Source organism: Sarcophilus harrisii, chromosome 4, assembly GCF_902635505.1.
Source record: "Sarcophilus harrisii chromosome 4, mSarHar1.11, whole genome shotgun sequence".
NCBI lineage: Eukaryota > Metazoa > Chordata > Mammalia > Dasyuromorphia > Dasyuridae > Sarcophilus > Sarcophilus harrisii.
Window position 1 is genome coordinate 121,798,085 of NC_045429.1, and position 21,670 is coordinate 121,819,754.

A 21,670-nucleotide genomic window follows, 5' to 3' on the forward strand; every position below is an offset into this window, starting at 1 on the left:
CCTCAAATCGCCTCAAGGACCAAGATGATCAAAAAACAATAATTAGCTTTAGTTTTGTTTTATTCTTTTGCATTGTAGTCATAATGTATATTATTTTTCTGCCAATCTTTTTTTTTTAAATAACTTTTTATTGACAGAACCCATGCCATAGTAATTTTTTACAACATTATCCCTTTCACTCACTTCTGTTCCGACTTTTCCCCTCCCTTCACCCCTTCCCCCAGATGGCAAGCAGTCCTATACATGTTAAGTAGGTTACAGTATATCCTAGATACAATATATGTGTGCAGAACCAAACAGTTCTCTTGTTGCACAGGGAGAATTGGATTCAGAAAGTATAAATAACCTGGGAAGAAAAACAAAAAAGCAAACAGTTTGCATTCATTTCCCAGTGTTCTTTCTTTGGGTATAGCTGCTTCTGTCCATCCTTGATCAATTGAAACTTGAGTTAGATCTTCTCTTTCTCAAAGACATCCATTTTCATCAGAATACATCCTCATACAGTATCGTTGGTGAGGTATATAATGATCTCCTGGTTCTGCTCATTTCACTTAGCATTTCTGCCAATCTTACATCATTTAGACTCACATCTTCTCTTCCTCCAGTTAGTGAATTTATTCCCTTGAAATTATATTATGAACTTAGTAATTACTAATGTTCATGCCCCTTGTAGAATGTGTTTCTCAGCTTTATATTTATTAAAGATCTACTATGCCTTATACATAGAGTAGTTCCTTAATAACTATTTGAACTGAGGTCTGTCTCTCTTTCCAAATATGTTCTTCCCTCTACCAATGTCTACCCTATGTATTTAACACTTGGCAAGATAGATATACAAGGATAAGTAAGACATAATTCTTGCTTTTTTGAAACATACTTTTTTAGTTTTTTTTTTTTAATTAAAGCTTTTTAATTTTCAAAAGATGCATGGATAATTTTTCAACATTAGCTTTTCAATTTAATTTTCAAAAGCTTTTAATTTTCAAAAGATGCATGGATAATTTTTCAATATTAGCCCTTGCAAAACCCTGTGTTCCAGTTCCCCCCCCCTTCCTTCTCCCCTAGAGAGCAAGTAATCCAATATATGTTAAACGTGGTAAAAAAAAAATGTTAAATCCAATATAGGCATACATATTTATACAATTATCTTAATGCAGAAGAAAAATCAAATCAAAAGGAAAAAATGAGAAAATAAAATGCAAGCAAACACACACACACACAAGAAAAATCAAATCAAAAAAGAGTAGGAATGCTATGTGAAACATACATTCTTATGATTGTTTAGTCATTTCAATTGTCTCCTACTCTTCTTGACCACATTTGGGGTTTTCTTGGCATCGAGCTCCAGCTCATTACTGAGGCAAGTAAAGTGTGATTTGCTCAGGTTCATCCAGCTGATAAGTATCTAAGGCTAAATTTGGACTCAGGAAGATGAGTGTGCTCCAGACCTGGCACTCTGTACCCTCAACTAGCTACCTTCTAGTAGAGGGATATAGAGACATACACACATATACACTATTTCTCTCTCACACATGCACACTTCAATTTTTCAGATGCATAAAATAGTTTAGGACAGGTTGAGAGGCTAAGTGTTGAAGCTGGTAGAGAGAAGACTTGAAGGATTCATATCTTGCCTCTGATACTTAATAACCTATATGATATTATTATTAATTTTTCAAACAAAGTTTCAGTTGGCTCAACTAAATGAGGGCATTGGATTGGGTAGTTTCTAATATCCGGTCCATCTCTAAATGAATGGTTTCTAAGCTATTACAAACTAAAAGTATTGTGTAAGATATGTAAATAAATCGTAATCTGGTTACAGATAAATCCATTTGTACTACTAAGTCAGCAAAAAAAAAAAAAAAAAAAAAAAAAAAACCATGGATTCTCAGCATTTCTGAGCTTGTTCCAAATAGATTCTGACCATCTGGTACTTGATCAAGAGCTCTAGAGAATGCTTTGTTTCATAATTATTCTCCAGATTTATAGTTATAAGAAGTATCTTATCATTGTCACTAATTTTTTTTTAAGTATGGTGTTTTCATATTTTCACACTAATTATTCTTTTATACACAGTTTTTAAAAGGGACATGTAAATTTTTAAGTTTAATTTTTCCTCTTGATAGTTTAATTTACCCCACCTCACCTCAATTTTTCTATCTCACTTTTGAATCACCCTTTCAACTCTGAAGGGCAGCTTTTAAATGTTCTACAACACACTCCTTAGTTTTACAGATGAGAAAAACCAAGGTCCAATAGAAGCAATTTATCCAAGGTCACATGTCTAGTCAAGAGAGGAACAGGATCCTAGAATTAGGTTTCTGATTTCCTTCTTACCTTAGGACTCCCTTTTCTGTCTGTTGCTGATTCTTGCCCTGCATAGATCATAGGATCATAGATTTAGAGCTAAAGTAGGGAATTCATAGGCAATCAGCCCAATGCTCTCATTTTACAGATAACAAAATAGTGGCAACTTACCCCTATTTAACCAACTAGTGGACAAATGGGATTTAAATCACTGTGCACTAAGCCATATTATATTACTGGCCCTGAACCTGGACCCTTCTTGTATAATATATTCAGTATTCTTTCCATTTCCCCACACTGATTGCTCTGAGGCGCTCTTGCCCAAATACACAAAAGTGGTGTTTCCTCATCACCATACTGCATTACCCTGAGACAATCCAAAAACAGATGCACATTTATATTCTGAGAAGGATCATAGCTACATTTCTAAAACAGACCCAGTCAGTTCAGTATAACACACTACCTTGGGAATCTCTTGCTCTTGCTCTCTGTTTCTATTTTATTTTTCCAAATACATGTAAAGTTAGTTTTCCATTTTTATCATATTCTTCCTTTTTTTTTTTTTTCTTATTTCTTTCTTCCTTTTTTATTCTATCATTATTTTTGTTTCGTAGTTTCCATTCACGATTTCTTGAAATACCGCTCTGGTAAACTAGGTTTTGATAAAGCCCATTGGGATTCAAATAGAGCTTATTAAATATGTCTTTAAATCCAAATTGTTTTGGCTATTGCTGATTGGCCAGTCCCAGCCTCACTTATTCATTATTTGAGTTTTATTGGCTATGAGTGTGAATAGCAAGTGTTTCTTTTCTGAGTAGGAAGCTTGAGGATCTCCTTCTCCCAAAATGATTCCTTTGAGAACGCAAACTAGGCTGTCTTTTGCCTTAATTCTTACCTATTCTTTAATCACTGAATGTTGCCTCAGACAAACTGAGACCTGGGAAAGATTGTCGCTTTAAAAGGTCAAGGACTTCCCCAGCATCCAGGGCTAGCACCAGTTGTCCTGCTCTATGCTTTGCTGGTGGACCCAGATGGTTCTACAGGAAAAAAGAGTAAGGCTGATGGTTTTGCACAGTCCTCCCTCCCTTAAATCCAGTTCACTTGCAATTTAAGACATCATCCTTCTGTTAGCATTGGTCCTCTTTCAGAATGAAGGCTGAACCACAATTTTGGTCAACCATATTTCAAAAATCATCTGGAAAATACTTAGAAAGAAAAGGATCAACTGAATTAAGAATTGTCTCCTTAATTACTTGGTTTAATATTTATTTATGCCAACAAGACCAAAGTTGATATAGTACTCAGTCACGATGTTTAACTTTGAAGATTTATCTCCCCTTTCCCCATATCATCTGTTGTGCATTTGAGACGTCTGCCACCTGTCCTCATTTATTATTTTTTGATTAAATTAGTAGCCCAGAAACTGCATAAAATGAATTGTTTCATTAGAATGCACACGAACATATTTAGATTAAAATACATATTTAAAATAGAGAAATTATAATAAAGCATCTAATTTTTCTACCCCTTTTCTAGAAGATATCGATGGACAAGTTTTTGTTTTTTTTTTCTTTTTTTGAGAATTTTTATTTGAGTCTTTAACTTGGAAAATTTGCCATCATTCACTCCCAAAGCAGTCTGGACTTGCAGAGTAAAATGCTCTCATTTACTTAAGGTCACTGGCCTTATAGTCTCCCACTAGTTCTAGTCATCAAATCATATCGGTGTGACTAAGGTTCAAAGTCTAGGACAATGAGAAGAATGTGTTTCATGGGTTGCTCTGAGGGCAGAAGTCCACCCAGAGGTTATTTAAACAGGTATATGGCTTCTGCATCATATTTTTATGGTTTTACTCTAAGGAGAAAGTTTATATCTTTTTAGGAGCAACCCCAGGTGCATGTGCTTATCTCTGATTTTTTAAAGTTGTGGTGTCTATGTACGTGTCTGCTTTTAACAGAAGAAATTTAGATTACTTAAGTTACCTACCACATCACAAGACCTCCCATTTTATCCAAGATTATAAATTTGATTTTCTTTTTTAGTAAGGAATACATGGAGTTTCTGACTCTGCTCCATTAAAACAAAGCAATTACTTGAACTATATGCTACTATGGAAGCTAAAACCTTAAGTCACTTAGAGGAGGACAAAAAGTCAGCACCCTGAAGACTAATGATTGACTAGACCTTTTATTAATCCTGCTATGCTCTGTTTGTTGGGCACTTAGGGCTTTAATTGAGACTAAAAAGCTGGAACCTGATGGTAAACAAAAGCATGGCATTTGGACTGGAGCTCCATGGGTATATAATCTTGCAGAAGAGCATTCCTCCTGGCTGTTTGGTTTTCTTGGCAGGCTGTCCAGGGTGCCCAATGTAAACAGACAACTGGACACTTAAGCTAATGAAGCTAATGATTTCTGTTTTGTTGTTGTTGTTTTTAGGCTCCATATCACTTTGGAGCATGGGATTGTATTTCTCGGCTTTTCTGCTGTTCCGTGTGTATCTATGAAACATTGATTTTGCAAATTTTAGTGAGTACTCAGAGGGTTTAAAATACCAAAGGACCCCCCTTTGCTCTGTATAAAATTACTTAACCCTATGGATAATCTCAAGTAGGATTTTTGTTTCATGCCAAATCATAGGATCAAAAGTTGATTAAGGCACTCAGAAAAGATGTTTAACTTTGAAGGGTCTCTCTTTACCCCCAAATCATCTGATATGTGTTTGGGATACTTTTTATCATCTGTCCTCATTTAGAATTTTTAAAAAACAATGGTATTGGTAATCTAGAAATCACATAAAACAAAACTTCTGTTGCAGTGCATAAGAGCATATTTAGATTGTGGGATATTTAAAATTAAATAATTATAATATTTTTTTCTTCCCAAATAGAACCATACCTAATGGGGAACCACGAGAACTTTATTCTAGGGCCTCCAGCATAGAGGATGTTTTTCCACATACCACTTTTGAGAGTTCCAAGCTACCTTTTGTGCCCTGTACTTGCGGCCTCCCTTCCCAGGATACTTATGAACCCTAAGGATAGACTGTTCTCTGGCCACACTCTTCAAAATGAATTTGTCCTGGTGGACAAACTTCTGCCTGGTGGCAGAAGGTGATAGATTTCATGTTCCACTTCTCCAATTATTGGGGAATAATTAAATGTGACAAATATCTAGTGCCTCAGTGTTCTTGCCTATTTATGGGTACAGTGCTATACTCTACTCTGTGAAGCACTTTGAGTAAGTCATTAAATAACTCGGGTATTTCTTTTTTAATATGTCATGGACCTTTTTAGAATGATATTTTAACTGTTCTGCATAAAATACAAATGAAGTTGATCAAATTGAAGCACAGTTAAAATATTTTAGAACATAAATCCAAATATCTATTAAGGAAACAGCTATATATTTTAAAATTTATAATTAAAACAAGCATTTCCATTTCACCGTATAATTTAAAAAAATGATTGCATATGAAAATCTGTTGTGCACAATTTGCTATTCCTTCTAAATATATAATAACATTTGGTACGTTTCTTTTTTTTTCCCTTTCCCTCCCTGTGCTACAGGTGGCTACCATTAGATACAAATAGATTTGTGTGCATATATGTATGTATGTGTGTAAACTTATTCTATACATTTCATTCTTCTGTTGTATTAGTAATACATCCTTCTAAAAAGGGCTCCAAAGTCTTCATAATAACTTCCAAGTTCTCCCTAACCAAAAAAAAAAAAAAAAAAAAAAAAAAAAGCTAACTCCTTTTCACTACATAATGAGTTGTAAGAAGCCCGAATTTTGGCATTTGAACTCTGTTTTCATCTGAGCTCAGTTGATTTACTACCCCTGTAACTTTGGGTGAATCACTTAACTTCATTTAAGTGGAAGCTTCAGCTCAGAATCTTAAAATGGAGACAAAATCCAAGTGTGAAGTGATAACTGGATGGGGGGGTGGGGTGGGGAGGGGGAAATGTGCCACAAGGTTGGCTACTCCCAAAAATGTCATTTAAGCTCATTTTCTTTGGCATGAAAACTGTTCTGCCCCAACTCGCCTTTTGAGCTTAAATTCTCCCACCTTACCTGTCACCAGCAAGTCAATCAACAGTTTCCCATATAGATGCCACAAAGGAGGGGCACTGATCTGGTCACACTCCTTTTAAAAGGCAGCCAACAATTGATATGGCTCATCTTATTTACTAAATGATGCATATATTTAAACAAAGAGGGATGGTGGAGGGAAGAACAAAGAAAGGAAGAATGATCCATCTAGCTTCGAGAGCTGTGAGAGTGTAGAATTGTCCTGATAGAAGCTTTAAATATGGTAAATATTAAGCATTTAATATCACATAGGAGCAGTTGTGACTATACTAAAGCAAATTTCCCTGGAAGAAAAAAGTGAATACTGCAGAGATTTTGCCAGACATCATGATAAAAATTACTATCAGGATTTGGAAAAACTTAAAATCATGAGAATATAGGGGAAATGAGTTAAATTGTATTTCCTGCATAAGAGAATTATTTATAGATATAAAGGGAATCTTTTAGAGGTATTCAATTCAATTCAACAGACATGTTAACTGCTATGTCATTATGCTAGCTGTAAACAGGTGAAATCTGGAATTTCTCACCATTGATAGAAATTCTGCATTTGCCAAATGACTCATAATGTAACTATTTTTAATGTGGAAATGAGACAACTAGAGTGTGAAGTGGACAAGGGACTGATTCATCTTTATCTTCAGATTTTGAATTTATCTAAAAATTTTTAAACTTTATTTTTCTTTTTTTTCTATAACTCTTAAATTTAAATCAACAAAAATTGATTTTTGCTTTCTTTCTTCCTGTACCTAGAACTGGGGGAGAGAAGTGCAACTATTCTTTGTGACAAAATAGCAGAGACTAGCAAAACAAATTGTCAAATTGGTCACTTCCAAAAACATGTGTGTTTTATTCTGTATTCTTAAAACTATCTGGGATGATTAGCATACTTTATCATCAATGCTTTGGAATTATAAATGGTAATTGTATGAATCAGAGATTTTAAGTTTTTCCAAATCCTGATGATAATTTTTATCATGTGTTTGGCAAAATCTCTACAGTATTCACTTTTTTCTTCCAGGGAGATTTGCTTTAGTATAGTCACAATTGCTCCTGTGTGATATTAAATGCTTAATTAACAAATTACATAGTATCAGATATTAGGGGTCTTCTGTCTTTCTAGAAAAGACTAAGTCCCTGGATGCATTCCATTATTTAGTCTGGGATCCACTCTGGTGAGAGAAAGAGATGGGTATCTTACTTTTTCCTTGCTGACCTAGTCCAGACTCAAGAAAAGTGATGAAAACTATTTAAAGATAGAAAGAGAAAATGAACAAAGGTAAAGTCTAACTTGCCTACCATTCAGAAAGGAGATTACATTGTCTGCATTTGCATTTCAGACCTAAAGATTTTAAGGAGGAACCTAGGAAGTGAATTTCATAAGAATTAGTGAAGGGGAGTATAAGTACACACACAGAGAAGCCCCTTTCTCTTTAACAATTAAAAAAAAAATTCCTTGAAATGGATGGAAAACAATATTTAGAGAATAATTATTATTTGCAAGAATGTTTTAAGGTTTCAAAGTACTTACCTTGCAAAAAACTCTTTGAGGTTAATAATAAATATAATAGTAGTAATTATTTATCCTTGTTTCACTGATAAGGGTTCTGAGACTTAGAATGAAATGGCTTAAACTGCTCACAAAACCCAAGTGATTATGTAAAAGCTTGGCTTGGGTCTCCTGATATTGTTGTACTCTTAACACATTTGCTGCCTCTTCCTCAGGATAAAATAGGAGATTTTTTTCTATTTATAAAAGACCCTGAAAAAAATCTAATAATCCAAAACCACTTTTTGTTTTTATCTCCAAGCTCCTTCAGAGTACATTCCTCTTTTATAGACATCTGTAAAGTACTGTCTTCCAAATGCCCCTTCTTCTAAATCTCAAGGGTGAAACCAACTGATTTTTCACAGAGGGGTCAAAGTTTAAGAGGTTTGAGTCCTAAGCAAAATGATCTTCAGATTATACCTGCAGCCATAGTCCTGGAGAGATATTGATATTTACCCCTATAGGTAGTCAAATTAACAGGCTGCTTATTATCATTATCATCATTAGTTATATTGCATGCTGGATTCCCTGTCATTTTGGACAGGATAGCTTCCTTCAGTTTTCAAGTTTCAAGTAATGGAAGATATCTATTTTTTGTCAGTTGGGGGTCCTACTGAAGATTTTTGAGTTAAATGTATTTATATAATATTGATATATTTTGCTTTTTATTTCTCAATCTATTCCCCATCCTGGTTCATTTTTCATAAGAAAGAAAAAAGGAGGAGGTAGGGTTGAATAAGGAGTAGAATGAGTAGTTCAGCAAAAATAAACAGCATATTAACTGAACCCAAAGGTATAAGGTGTCCTGAAAGTCTTAGGGGTTAAGGTTTTGAAACTTTAAACTATAATAAGATCTTTGGGATACCCTGTATATTCCACATTTATAGTCCCCCTATTTCTGCAAAGAAGAAAGGAAATTACATTCTAAAATTTCTTGGTGGAGGCCAAGATTAATTATTATAAATGTATATCTTTGGGTTTCTTCTTGTTCTTGGCATTTTCAATTTTTTCCTTAAATTTCACTATATTTTTGAGTTCATATAGTCAACTTTCAAGACATCTGTTCTAATTTTTTGCCACTTTCAATTTTCAGAAACCCCATTTCTCTTAAATCTCTTTCCCCAAGAAATACAAGAGTTGGCAAATACACAAAATTAAAACTCTTTGAGTCACTGTATGACTCTGGAAAGGAAAACTAGAGTTAGGAAAGAAAAGGAGTGGGGGAAGTTCCTTCCGGTTTGCTATTGTTAGGTGTCTTAACTGGGTGATTCATTAGTCCCCTGTGTCTGTAGAGCATGCAAGCAAGTACAGTCAGTTGCTACCTGCTGCCTTCTCATTCTTTTGAGCAATAAATGGCTTTGTATCTCCGGGAGTGTGATCTGTTTTTGTTGCATTCTGATCTAGATTTCACATTATTAAAGCTATTTATAAACTTGAACCTTGCCCTCTGGGAAAGGGCCTGCAGTTTAACCTTGTAGTGTGACTAAGCCAGCAGTAAAAAAAAAAAAAAAAAAAAAAAAAAAAAAAAAAAGAAAAAGAAAAAAAAAAGGTAATGATTTGCAAATGAATCTTCTAGTCATGGATGAATTTTTGAGAGGTATCATTTGCCCTCCCACGTGTGGTTGGTCTAATGTACCATTTCTGCTAATCAAGGGAAAGGGCTGACTAATGCTAGAATAATTTAGCTCTAGCTATGATTTCAGTGAATGCAACCTTTGAAAGGACAGGGTTTATCTCCTTTTGGAATGAGGTGAAAAACATCCTGTGTTACATACAGGCTGTCCAGCTGCTCTGTAGTCCCACCCACCCCTTTCCCATTCCTATGAACTTGACACTGAAGTATTTTATCTCCTGGCAAGCAGGTGACATGGAAGGAGCCTGGCTTTACTTCTGAGGAGCGTTTCCAGTGGCGGAAGCGAGTTTGAAATGCTTGCCCCAACTCCCATGAACAAACAGTTACCTGAAGGCAAAATGACCCCGGAGTATAGAAATATCTGCATCCTGCTGCCCAATCGAGAACAACTCAAGTTAAGCATTGGGGTGAGTCTTTTCAGTTTCCTCCAGTTGATTTTTGAAAGGTTGAAATGTGTTTATAAAGACACGGTTTGGTTTGAATTTTGGCACTGGAAGAGAACGAGACAAAAGGGCAGAAAATACTAATTCCCTTTGTAACATTGCAAGAAAAGTTAAGCTCTTTAGTTAATTGACAATTTGCTTTTTTGGCAGTATCTTGGGTTTCCCTGTTGCTGGCTATCCCTGGGAGACTCACGGGATTAAAGGTCTTTAATGTGTCTTCTACATTGATCCACTTTTGAGCAGTTTTACAGTCCCCTCCAGACTTAAAAGTAATTGCTATTAAGAATAAGGACAGTGGGGGTAGCTGGTGGCTCAGTGGATAGAGCATCAGCCCTAAAGTCAGGAGGACCGGAGTTCAAATCTGGTCTCAGACACTTAACACTTCCTGGCTGTGTGACCCTGGGCAAGTCACTTAACCCCAATTGCCTCATCAAAAAAAAAAAAAAAAAAGAATAAGGACAGTGGCCACTAGGTCTGATCCTGAAATGGATGGGACAAACATGAGAAATGTGTGTCAAGTGTTGAGAGAAACTTAGAAAAAAAGGGGGTACTCTTTGGTAGAGAGCTATCTGAAAGCATGTGGTCATCAGTAAATCCTTGTCCTACCTGAGGAAGGCAAGGAGAGATTTTTGGGTCATACCTGACATAATTGCCGAGTTTGGGGAATTATAGCTATCCTCAGAATCTCAGCATTGGGAAAGAGTTTAGAGACTTCAAGAGCTCCAGGAAGAGGCAGCTCTTTGTACTTTGGCATAGCTGTGATTGGTGACTAATATTGCTCATTGCTTCTGATACTGCCCCATTTATGTCCACACAAAACGTCACAACCTTTCACACATTATGATTGTGCCCCGCCTCCCTATTATGACTTCTGTTATCCAGGCTATAAACGGCTCCAATTCCTTGGTTTCATCCTTTTAGCATGTGTAGAATCTTTACCACACCTTTTAACTTCTAATAATAATAATAATGAACTTCTAATAGAAGTTCATTAACTTGCATGGGAGGGAAATTATGTATTTTATTTTTTTCTATTAAAAAACATTATTTTGAGATGGTCAAAAAACTTCAAACTACCAAAAGGGTCCATGATTCAAGATGTTTTTCTCTTCTTTAGCTTTTTCTTTTTTTCATTCTATTTTGTATATTATGCCTTGAATTATTTCATTCTGTTCTTTGTGCTGTTTTGTCTAACTTATTAATCAATTTTTTGGTGTATGTGAAGCAGTTGGGGTTAAGCGACTTGTCTAGGGTCACACAACTAGGAAGTATTAAGTGTCTGATACCAAATTTGACCTCGGGTCCTCTTGACTTCAGGACTGGTTCTGTCCCGTGAGCCATCTAGCTGACCCTGTTTTGTGTCTTTATGAGAGTAACACAACATTTCTGCCTTATTCCAGAGAGATGATCTTAAAACTATAAGATCCAACTGCCAAAACTTGGCATTTCTTTTTTCCTCTCCATTTTTCCTGACCTCAAACCCATCAGATTTCTCTTCCTAACCCTCTAATCAAGTAATCTCTGAGTACTAAAAATCTCATTATTAGGATCTATTTATATACTTTTAGAATTTTATTTGTATTGATAATCGTTGTTTTTACATCACCTTCATATATTACTATAGCCCTCAAGGTACAGATTCATGGTTTCATGTACAATACTTTTGTTCACTCATCTTGATGTTTTCAGTTCATAATAAAAATGAAAATTTATCACCAAAAAAAAAATTTATGTGAGATATTGCTGTATTATCTATACAACAGCATTAGATAGTTGATAAAGAGAGTTGACTTAAATATCTGAATTCCAAGTCCCTTCTTCAACACATACATGATGAGTGATCCTGACCAGGTCAATTAACCCCTGAAGATAATCATAGTTCCCAAAACTAAGCACTTTAAAGTGTGTTCCAAGGACCTCTTGGGGTAGCTGAGACTTAAAGTACTTCTCCTTTTTCCAACTATCTATTTGCTTGGTCAGATTTTATTAATGTAATTCAACCAAAATAACATATTACAGCAGATTGAATACAGATGTACATATGTGAATCCAGCTGACTTTCATTAATAGAGGGAGTTTCCTGACTTAATACATTTTAGATTAAAGGGATTTTTGTGGATTTACCTTGGAGGTTTTAAATTATGCATGAAATTGTTTTGCTGGGAAAATGTCTTCTAATCATTTAGTCTTTCATTGGTGGTTGTCTGCACTGGTAGGTTAAGTACTGGGAATTTCCTATGGTGAAATCACAAATCTCTATTGTCCCCTCAAAGTATCTTTTTTCTCTTTTTGGAGGGGGGTGTGGTTTAAGGTAAGTGGGATTAAGTGATTTGCTCAGGGTCACACATTGTTGTTGTACCAAAAGGGATAGTGATATATCTCACTGATACTTATAAATAACCACACTGATTCAATATCCAAGGTGCACAGAGAATATAAAATAGTAGTTTCCAATTAGCAATCAATAAGCATTTGTTGATAAAATGATTAACACAGGAAAGACCACTAGCATCGAGGGCTTTTTGTAGAAGTTAGAATTTTACCTGTAACTCAAAGGAAGCCAAGAGGTGGAGATAAGAAAGGGAGTGCATTTCTGGTGTGGGAGACCTCCAGTAAGTGTCCAGAGTTGAAAATGTTTTTATTCAAAAAAGTAGCAAGGAGGCCCATGTCACTAGATCACAGAATATATGGCAGGCAGAGTAGGGCCTAGTGTTAGGGTCTAAGAAGACTGGAAAGGTATAATGGGACCAGATTTTAAAGAAGTCTACATATTAAATAGAGCCCAGCTTCTTAAAATATGGGTCATGAACCCCATATGAGGTCTTGTAACTGATTGCAGGGATTGCAAAATTATGATAAATTATTAGTAAATGATTTGTATACCTGTTTTATATACCTAAAGTCATATAAAAATTTCTTGGGGAAAAAAAAAGGTCACTAGGAGAAAAAAAGTTTACGAAGCCCTAAAACAGAGGATTTTATATTTCATCAGGTAGTTAACAGGGATTTTATTGAAGGGGGGTAGGGAGGAATATGTGCCATGGTTAGATCTTCATTGTAAAATGAGTCTTCCTAAAGTGAAGTATGTCATAAAGGGGACAGTAAAAGCCAGCAGCTAAGTTAGCAAAAAGTATATTTGCAGACTAAACCAATTAAGAGTATTCTTATCTACTCTGACCCCCAACTCCAACCCCTCACTCATTTGAAAGGATGTCAGAGGGGAAAGACAAGTATCTAGCATCTGTGCATCACACACATCCAGATTTTCCTCACGTTTACCAGAATTGTTGACTGGAACAGACTACAGAAAGCAGATTCCTAGCATAATTGACCTTTAACATATTAGCTGACCGACCTCATGTTCTCTTAATGATTAAAAGCCAATACCTAACAAGATTTCAACATTATAGAGTCAGTAAAGGGCAAAAGAAAAAAAAAAAGCTCATATCAAAATATTCCTCACACAGGTTTGTGCCAGTTTCAGAAACCTCTTTCAAATAGTCCTATTGTTGGAAGGGGAAAAAAAAATTGAGTTGTTTTTCAAGCAAGAGCTTCTTAATTGTCATAGAAGGAACCCTCGGTATTTACCTTAACTCTGAACAATGATTCTCTTTCTAAGAGTAATAACATACCTGACCAGCTTTCCATGCATCTCTAATCCTGATATTCGAGCATCCCTAATTTACCTGAAGTTTGCCTTTTAAACTTTGCTTTTTCCATTTGTTAGAGTATTCCAGGAAAAGAGAAAATTTCCCTTTAAGTTACTTAACGTATCACTTAGAGAAGGAAGATATTCTAATTTCAGATTCAATCCTGACCTTCACAACACCTTTGGCCAAGAAACTGTTTTTGCCTCTAGAAAAATGGGTCCAGCCAGATTTAGGGAGAGGAAAATGGATAGTAGGCTATCTCATATATAAATTTCAGGAAGGTACAACAAGGAATGTTTACTAATATTCCTTTAATGAATGCTCATGCTGGAAGGCTAGAGTGCTACTTATTTCTTTTTCTTTTCTTTTTTTTAAACAATAGTTTTTTTTTTATTTTCAAAACACATGCAAAGATAGTTTTCAATATTTACCTTTGCAAAACCTTGTGTTCCAAATTTTTCTACCTCCCTTACTCCTGCCCTCCCTCCTCTAGACAGCAAATAATCCAATATAGGTTAAACATGTGCAATTCTTCTAAGCATATTTTCACATTTATCATGCTAGAGTGCTATTTATTTCATGAGCTAAGTTAATTCGCACATTATAGCAAAGTTTTGTAACTTCTAATGGGTGTTATCACAGAAACATAATTTTCAAACCTTGCCTAAGGTATACAAATGCCTTTTTTTGCCTCGTGATCTGGCGGAAGGTTTACTTGGGAGGAGAAAAACATGTTGGGCGAACATGGAGGAACTATCCTAATCCCCAACAGAAGAGGAAGCTTCCTCATCATGGTTATATTTAGAGGGTTGAGTGGGCAAAGAGTCTATAAAATTATTTTGTGTAGGGAGGAAATAAATGGGGGAGAGAACATCTAATTGAGACAGAACAAGGTGTGGTAACCAGACCATCCACCCCCAAAGAAACAAAAAGTAGTTTCCTCTTTACTGTCTTGGATTTTTTCGAAACAAATGACCACAGGGTGATAGCTTTAAAAGGCTGAGGAGTTTTGAAAGATTCAGAGCTAGTGTCTCCAGGGATGGGTGTTGGCATAAAGTAGGTCTGAATAGATAGAGAATTTCGGAGCAGCTTCTTAACTTCTTATCAGTCATTAGGACTCTCCCTAAGTTTTAACAAGTGGGACTGGTTTTTCTTTGGCAGTGTGGCAAAGTATAATATGTGGAGTAAGAACCGACACGTCTAAATCCTCTCTTTGATACTTCAGATGCCATGAGTAAATCCTTCTGAACTTCATTTTCACTGTCTGTAAAATGGGAATATCATCGTCATGGTATTTAACTCACAATTTTGTTAGACTCAAATGAGATTGTGTTTTAAAAACTGCAAAGCATGTTCTAAAAGTTTAATTATTATTGTTATTTGAGGGTCTGCTTAAGTGAGTAATTTGGCAAAATGGATAGAAAACTGTCAGTCAGGGAGACCTGGGCTCAGCCTTTTCTTCAAAACATACACGTGCACACACCGTACACTATGCATGGGAGAATTAATGAAGGGCATTTCCTTATCATTATTTCCCTATATCAGTAAAATCACAAGTCTTAAAAATAAAATAAGATTGCTTGGTATGTTGTCTGAATTGTCCTAATGAGGAGTAAGTAATCTTTCTTACCTTCTAGAATATCCAGGGACAGATTCCCAAGATTAGGGACCTTTCAAGATTTGGGGAAGGACAGAGCTTTTAAAAAAAAAAAAAAAAAAAACCTGGTGTTTCTGTATAAGTACTGAAGAAGGTTTTTTAAAAAATGGCTTGTTTAAAAAAAAAAAAAAAAACTTAATTGACATTCCTTTAAATTGACCTTTCTATTTCCCTGCTTTCTATTACATAGTGATAAATAGTCTGATTTTTTTGGTGGGGGGGGAAATAAGACTTACAGCATTTGACCAGAAAAAAAAAAGACTTGTTGCCATTGTTATTAACTTGACATACCATATATAAGCATTTCCATATACAAAGGACAGAAAAGAGAATGGTACACGAAGTGGTGAACATCCATTACTTCAATGTGTTATAAATTTGGTAGGTTATTTCTAAAGCTATACATTTTGTCTTTCCCTTTGAATTGCCTTTGGTTCCCCCCCCCCTTTTTTTTTTTTTTTAATTTCTATTACTAACTTTTTTTCCCTCACTAAAAAAAAAATAAAACAGTCATACCTTGTGATAAATAAGCATAGCAAAGCGAAAACAAATCCACTCATTAACCATGGTTGAAGAAACATGTTATCTCTCAAATTAGATTGTAAACTCTTCGAGGACAGGAACAGTGTTTTCCATACCCATTTTTTTTTGGGGGGGGGGAGGGAATCTCCAATGTTTTGCCCAGTGCCTGGCATCCTGTAATCCCTTAAATGCTTGTTGACCAACCCTCTGATTGACTACTGAGGTTTTTGTTTGCTACTCTACTGTACTGTTTGAAGTAATAGGAGAGGGACCTGAGAAGCCAAAACCTGGAGTTTAGTTGATGAGTATGTATCTATCAGATAATGAAGTTTAATCAAGCTTGCTTGGGAGAAGGGAGCAGACAGACTGTGGAAGAACAAGAAATGTTGATCCAGTTACAAAAGGCTGGGTCCAAAGTCTTGGAAGTCTTTTGAATGTAGTAAGTTGATATAGATAACATGGCCATCAATAACAGGGAAAATCCATTGTCTGGGAAGTCAATAGGGATAGAGACAAGTGAGTAAAGCTGTTAAATGAGTCAAGAAATTCAATTACAGTTTAGTCTCTGACTAGTTCCTTACCTTCTGGAGATCAGCAAAACCTTCCTCATAGGTAATTGGAAGCATAGTGAGGAAAAGCCCTATTGGGGGCCAGTAGATACTGATTAACAGTGGATTTTTAACATCACCAGTATTCTACGTGCTGCTATTGATGTGACAGTATTGCTGATTAGGTAGAGGTGTGTGAAGCTGCCTCATTTCAATCATGGAGTCATTAGATAAGTTTTGTACACTTAAAATATATATATAAATTTTTTTTTTTTAATTTGCTAAGTAAACTTAAGTGTGTTATCCTTTCCCCATTGCCATCCCAGGGCAATCCATTTTACTTTTTTGCATTTATCTGGAAGTTTTTATTACATCAAACCTCAGCTTGCTTCTTTGTAACTTCTACCCATTTCCTAGTTCTGCCTCCCATGAAGCAAGCTGAACAAATTTAATCCTGCTTCCATCGGTTACTCCCTTCGAATACCTGAACATCACTATCTTGTTAGAAATATGAGACCAAAGAATTATTGCCCAATGTTCTGTCAGCTGTTTTAGATGGTGCCAAAGCTTTTTAAGACTGCTGCCTCTGTGGGTGAGGCAAAATAAATCTTCCTTCCACCTGACAGGACAGTGTTTCAGATATTTGAAGACAGCTATCATAGTCGACCCCTTAGCCTTCTCTTTTTCATCAGTCTCATTTCCTTTAGCCAATCTCTATCCAACATGGACCTTACTCATAGTGCAGGATGCTATTCTTCCAACACAACACTCCATCTTTTGAATCTGAGACTTCTTTTTTGCTCCGGTGCATGAAGTGTTCTGCTTCCTCGTATCTGCCTTCGGGCTTTTTTAGTATCTTTCATGTTTCAACTAAAGTCCCACTTTCTGCCTTTCCTAGTCCTCCCGAGACTAACCCAACACATAGTTTTTCTATGTCACCTCCAGTAGACAGAGCTTCTTGAGTAGTGACCATTTTTTTACTTCTTATATCTTCAGAGATAAGCATACTGTGCCTGCATATAACAGGTGGGTTTCACCTTCCTTAGGGTCTTTGGAGTTCACATTCCCCATTGTTTCAATGCAATGTCTGACCCAGTTTTCAGGTCTCAAATCTTGGCATACAAACTTGTTTGTGAAGTATGTAAAATATATTTTGTAAAGTACTTTATACAAAATGGCAGAATACCTAGTTTGTATTGAAGAATTAATTAAGATGGAAATGGCACAGTATTAGTAAAACATACACAAAAGAGGGCATTTTTCCAGATTGAACAGAGCATCATGAAGAAACTGTCTCTCGCCTTTTGAGAGGATCCTTTTAGCAGACTATTGTCTACATTCTAATAATGAATTAACAGTCTTGTTAATAATTAATTAACTGAGGAGGCTGGGATAGGTCTGCATATTAGGCATTAGAGGATATAATCCTTATCCTCAAGAAAAAGTGTATATATACACACTCTTTATCTTTCGGAGATATTATGTTTTCTTAGATGATAAATTCTATCTCACTGTTATTAAAGAGACATAAGGGGAGGACAGACTTATTGTGAGAAACCATGTAGCATTTGACTTTTTCTGTCTTGAGTTTTTTCCTGTCCTTTACCTTTCTTGCAATTGTTTACCAAATTCAATTTTCCCCTACAAAGTTATTTCATCACCTTGTAACCTCTTCTGTTCTAACTTTTTACTGCCAATTTCAACCTTCTTTAGTAGTCTTTTAATAGGTCTTCATGTCTTCCTGTTGAATGGTAGGGGCTCAGACTGTATCAGAAAGCAATAATCATTAAACTATTTATTATTGGTCAGAAAATGGAAGAATAGTTTAGTGGAACAGACTACATAATCAAGAAGCAGAAGCATTTGAAAACAGCAGCATAATTTTGATAAACCCAAGAACATAAATTACTGTTGGAAGGACTGAATACCCCTTTTATCAAGAACTGCTCAAAAAAAACCTGGAGAGGCAAAAATTTGTATCAGACTAATATTTTGCAACATATAACACAAAAGAAAATTGATACACATCCTACCTGAATATAAATTGTTAAGTGAGGATGTTCCTTTTATAACTATAACTAGAAGAAGACAATTCCAATCTGTCCATACCACTGTTGAGCTAACATTCTTGTTGCTTTGCTCCTGCTCACCAGTCGTGGTTATTGATAACTCAGTAATATTCATATCACTTTTGGGGGGGGATTTAAAGTCTTGAATAGGCTAGCAGCATTCAGCTTTTCCTGCCTTATCTCCTATTGCTTCCTCAGTACTACAACTTAACTTCCTGTTAATTGTGCTTTGTTCACAATCCATTTTGCTCCCTTTATTTTATTATATCTTTTGACTTTGACAATAATGTCGTTCCTGTCTGTTGAATTTCTTTTTATTTTTTTAAATACAACTCAGAGGCTATCTCTTCTATGAAGCTTTCTATAATTGGCCCTATCACTCTTGGCAGTGACCCACATGTTCTTCCTTTAATTAGTATTTTTATTACTGACAAGCAATTCTCAATTAAAAAAAAAACCTCACTGTCCCTCATACTGCCTTTTGACTATTTCAAGTGTCTAAATGTGCTTCTAAGTTGTCTATGTACTCTCCAAAATATGCCCAGAAGCGAGCCCAGTAATCTAGATAGTCTGATCAGAGCATTGTAGAATTATTACCTCTTTCATTCTAAACCCTCTACCTTTCCTATCCATTCCCCACTAATGTTGTGGGAGAGGGGGAAGGGTGTTGTTCTATGTCACAGTACTGATTCATTGAATCATAGTTCAGTAAGTTTGCCAGGTTTGTTTTTATTCAAACTGCTGGCTAGCTATGCCTCCCATATTTTAAAATTGAGTTCAAAAAATAAGTTTCACAATTTTACATTTATCCCCAAATCCAGTCTGTTGCTAAGTAAGCCCTGTTGATTTTTACCTTTCATATATCCCTCATATGTCCTCTTCTCTCCAGTGACACTGCTGCCATCTTGGTACAGTTCCTGATCACCTCATTCCTGGATTATTGCAATAGCTTTCTGGTTGGTCTGCCTATTACAAGTTTCTTCCCACTCCATTCCATCTTCCACTCAGCTGTTAAAGTGATTTCCCTGGAGCACAGGTTTGGCCATGTCACCTCCATACTTTCAACCCCCGTGTCTCCATGTTGCTTTGAAAATCAAATAAAAAATTCTTTGTTTAAGATTCAGTGTCCTTTATAACCTCCACTCCTACCCATACACACCTTTCCAGTCTTCTTATAGTTTACACATTCTCTTCCTCATACTCCCTGATCATTGACACTGACCTCCTTGCTGTACCTTACACATAACCTTCCATATCCTGACTGAACATTTTTGTCTGCTATGCCCCATAACTGGGATGATCTTTTCTTCATCTCTATTTCCTGGCATCCTTAGTTTTTCTTCAAGTCCTAACTAAAATCTTATTTCTGTAAGAAATTTTGCCTGAATCTCTTTAATTCTAGTTCCTTTACTCTTTTGATTATTTCCAATGTATCCTAACTATATCTTGTTTTTGTACATAGTTATATGCATGTTGTCTCCCTCATCAGATTGGGAGATCATGATCTTTTAGCTTTCTTTGTATCCCCCAATGTTAACACAAAGCTAGGTACATAGTAATTGTAATTACTTGATACATGTTTATCTACTATTTAAGTTTCATCTTATTCCCTTTGACCCATTATTCTAGATGCTGAGATCTTTTGGGATTCCAACTCTCATTCTATATAATGTGTCAGTTCCTTCTCCCAGCTTTGTGTTAACTACTACTTAGATAAAGATGCCTTTCATGTGTTGATCAAAAACATTGTTGATCAAAATGCATTTTTATGTATAACATACCTGGAATAGTGTATTCAAGATTTATTCCTAGGACTCAGTCTTACAAAAATGAATGTTGAAAACTATCTTTACATGTAATTGAAAAAAAAAAACTATTGGGGAGGGTGGAATTAAAATGGGAGATGGGAACAAGGCAAACAAGCCACTTTCATTTTACAGATGAGGAAGTCGAGGCAAATAAAGTTAAGTGACTTGCTCAGGGTCACACAGCTATTAAGTAGTAAATTTGAATTCAGATCCTCCTAACTCCAGGGCTTGTACTCTATCCACTATGGCATCTAGCTGCCCCCCAAAATAAACTGGAGTGGTTTGAATTTTCCTTTTCTAATTTATTTTATAAATGAGGAAACTGAGGGCATGCGACTAGCACAGGGTCACACAGCTATAAGTATATATCTGAGATTGGGTAAGAATTCAGGTCTTTCTGACTGTAGGGTTGGTACTATGTCCACTAAGCCACGTACCTGGTTTTCATTAAATAACAGATCACGTTGAGAATTTTCAGAAGAGCTTGGCTTTTTTGTTTGTTTGTTTGTTTTTTTAAACAAACTAGCTAATGAGACAGAGACTCACACAGAGACAGTGGCTCAAAATTGGCAATCAAAGTTGTTTTGTTTTGTTTTGTTTTTTCATAATTTGGAATGCTTATGTCGTGTTGATCATGAATTTAACAAAAAACGTTTTGTTTTTCTTTTTTTTTTAAGTTGGTAATATGTACACCAAGTGTCATCTTTAAAGAATTGTTCCAATTCAGAAAAAAAGCATCAGACTTGGAATTCAGGATTAAATCTATTTTCTGCTGTTTGCTTATTAGCTGTGTTGAGTGATACATAAAGTCACTTAACCTCAACGAAGCTCAGTTTACTCATCAGTAAAAGCCAAGCTCTTCTGAAAATTCTCAACGTGATCTGTTATTTAGTGACCAGAGAGAGAGTACTCTCTATGATTCACAAAAATATGGGCCATAACTGTGCCTTCCAAGGTTATAGAATTGTTTGATTAGAATTATAAGTGTGATTGAGTATTTTTACTTTTCCCCTAACTCCATTTTTTGGTAATGAAGAAGGCTGATAAACAGAATTTGCTAGATTTCATTACCTTGTTTGACAGACCTAGTTCCTTTTTTTCTGTATTCTATAGCATCATAATTCATTTACTCTACGGGGGAGAGTCACAGAATGAGAGTGTTGCTTGCCTGGGACTTGTTATTGGGTGAAATTCCGGCGAAGCTGTTAATAACTGTGAGAAAGAAGTCTACTATGTCAACAACACCTGTCTGGCTACTTGGAAATGTTTGGTGATGAATGGGGGAGGGGGAAATAGTTGTTGTTGGCTAGTTGGTTTTTAATGGAAATAGCAGTTGTTTGATGTGTTTAGATAGGAATGACCCTCACTGAGTTGGGGTCTCATTCC

At 35.7% G+C, this 21,670-nt stretch overlaps 1 protein-coding gene across 3 annotated transcripts in view; it reads left to right on the forward strand.

Annotated features, from left to right (window-relative positions):
* The window catches only part of FRMD1 (FERM domain containing 1), an 84,727-nt gene that overhangs the window by 28,403 nt on the left and 34,654 nt on the right, over window positions 1-21,670 (forward strand). For all 3 annotated transcript variants that reach the window (XM_023503330.2, XM_023503331.2, XM_031937467.1), the window contains exon 2: window positions 9,817-9,994. In XM_023503330.2, the coding sequence (XP_023359098.1) occupies window positions 9,881-9,994 (114 nt within the window). In that variant the 5' untranslated portion in view covers window positions 9,817-9,880. The remainder of the gene's footprint in view (window positions 1-9,816; window positions 9,995-21,670) is intronic.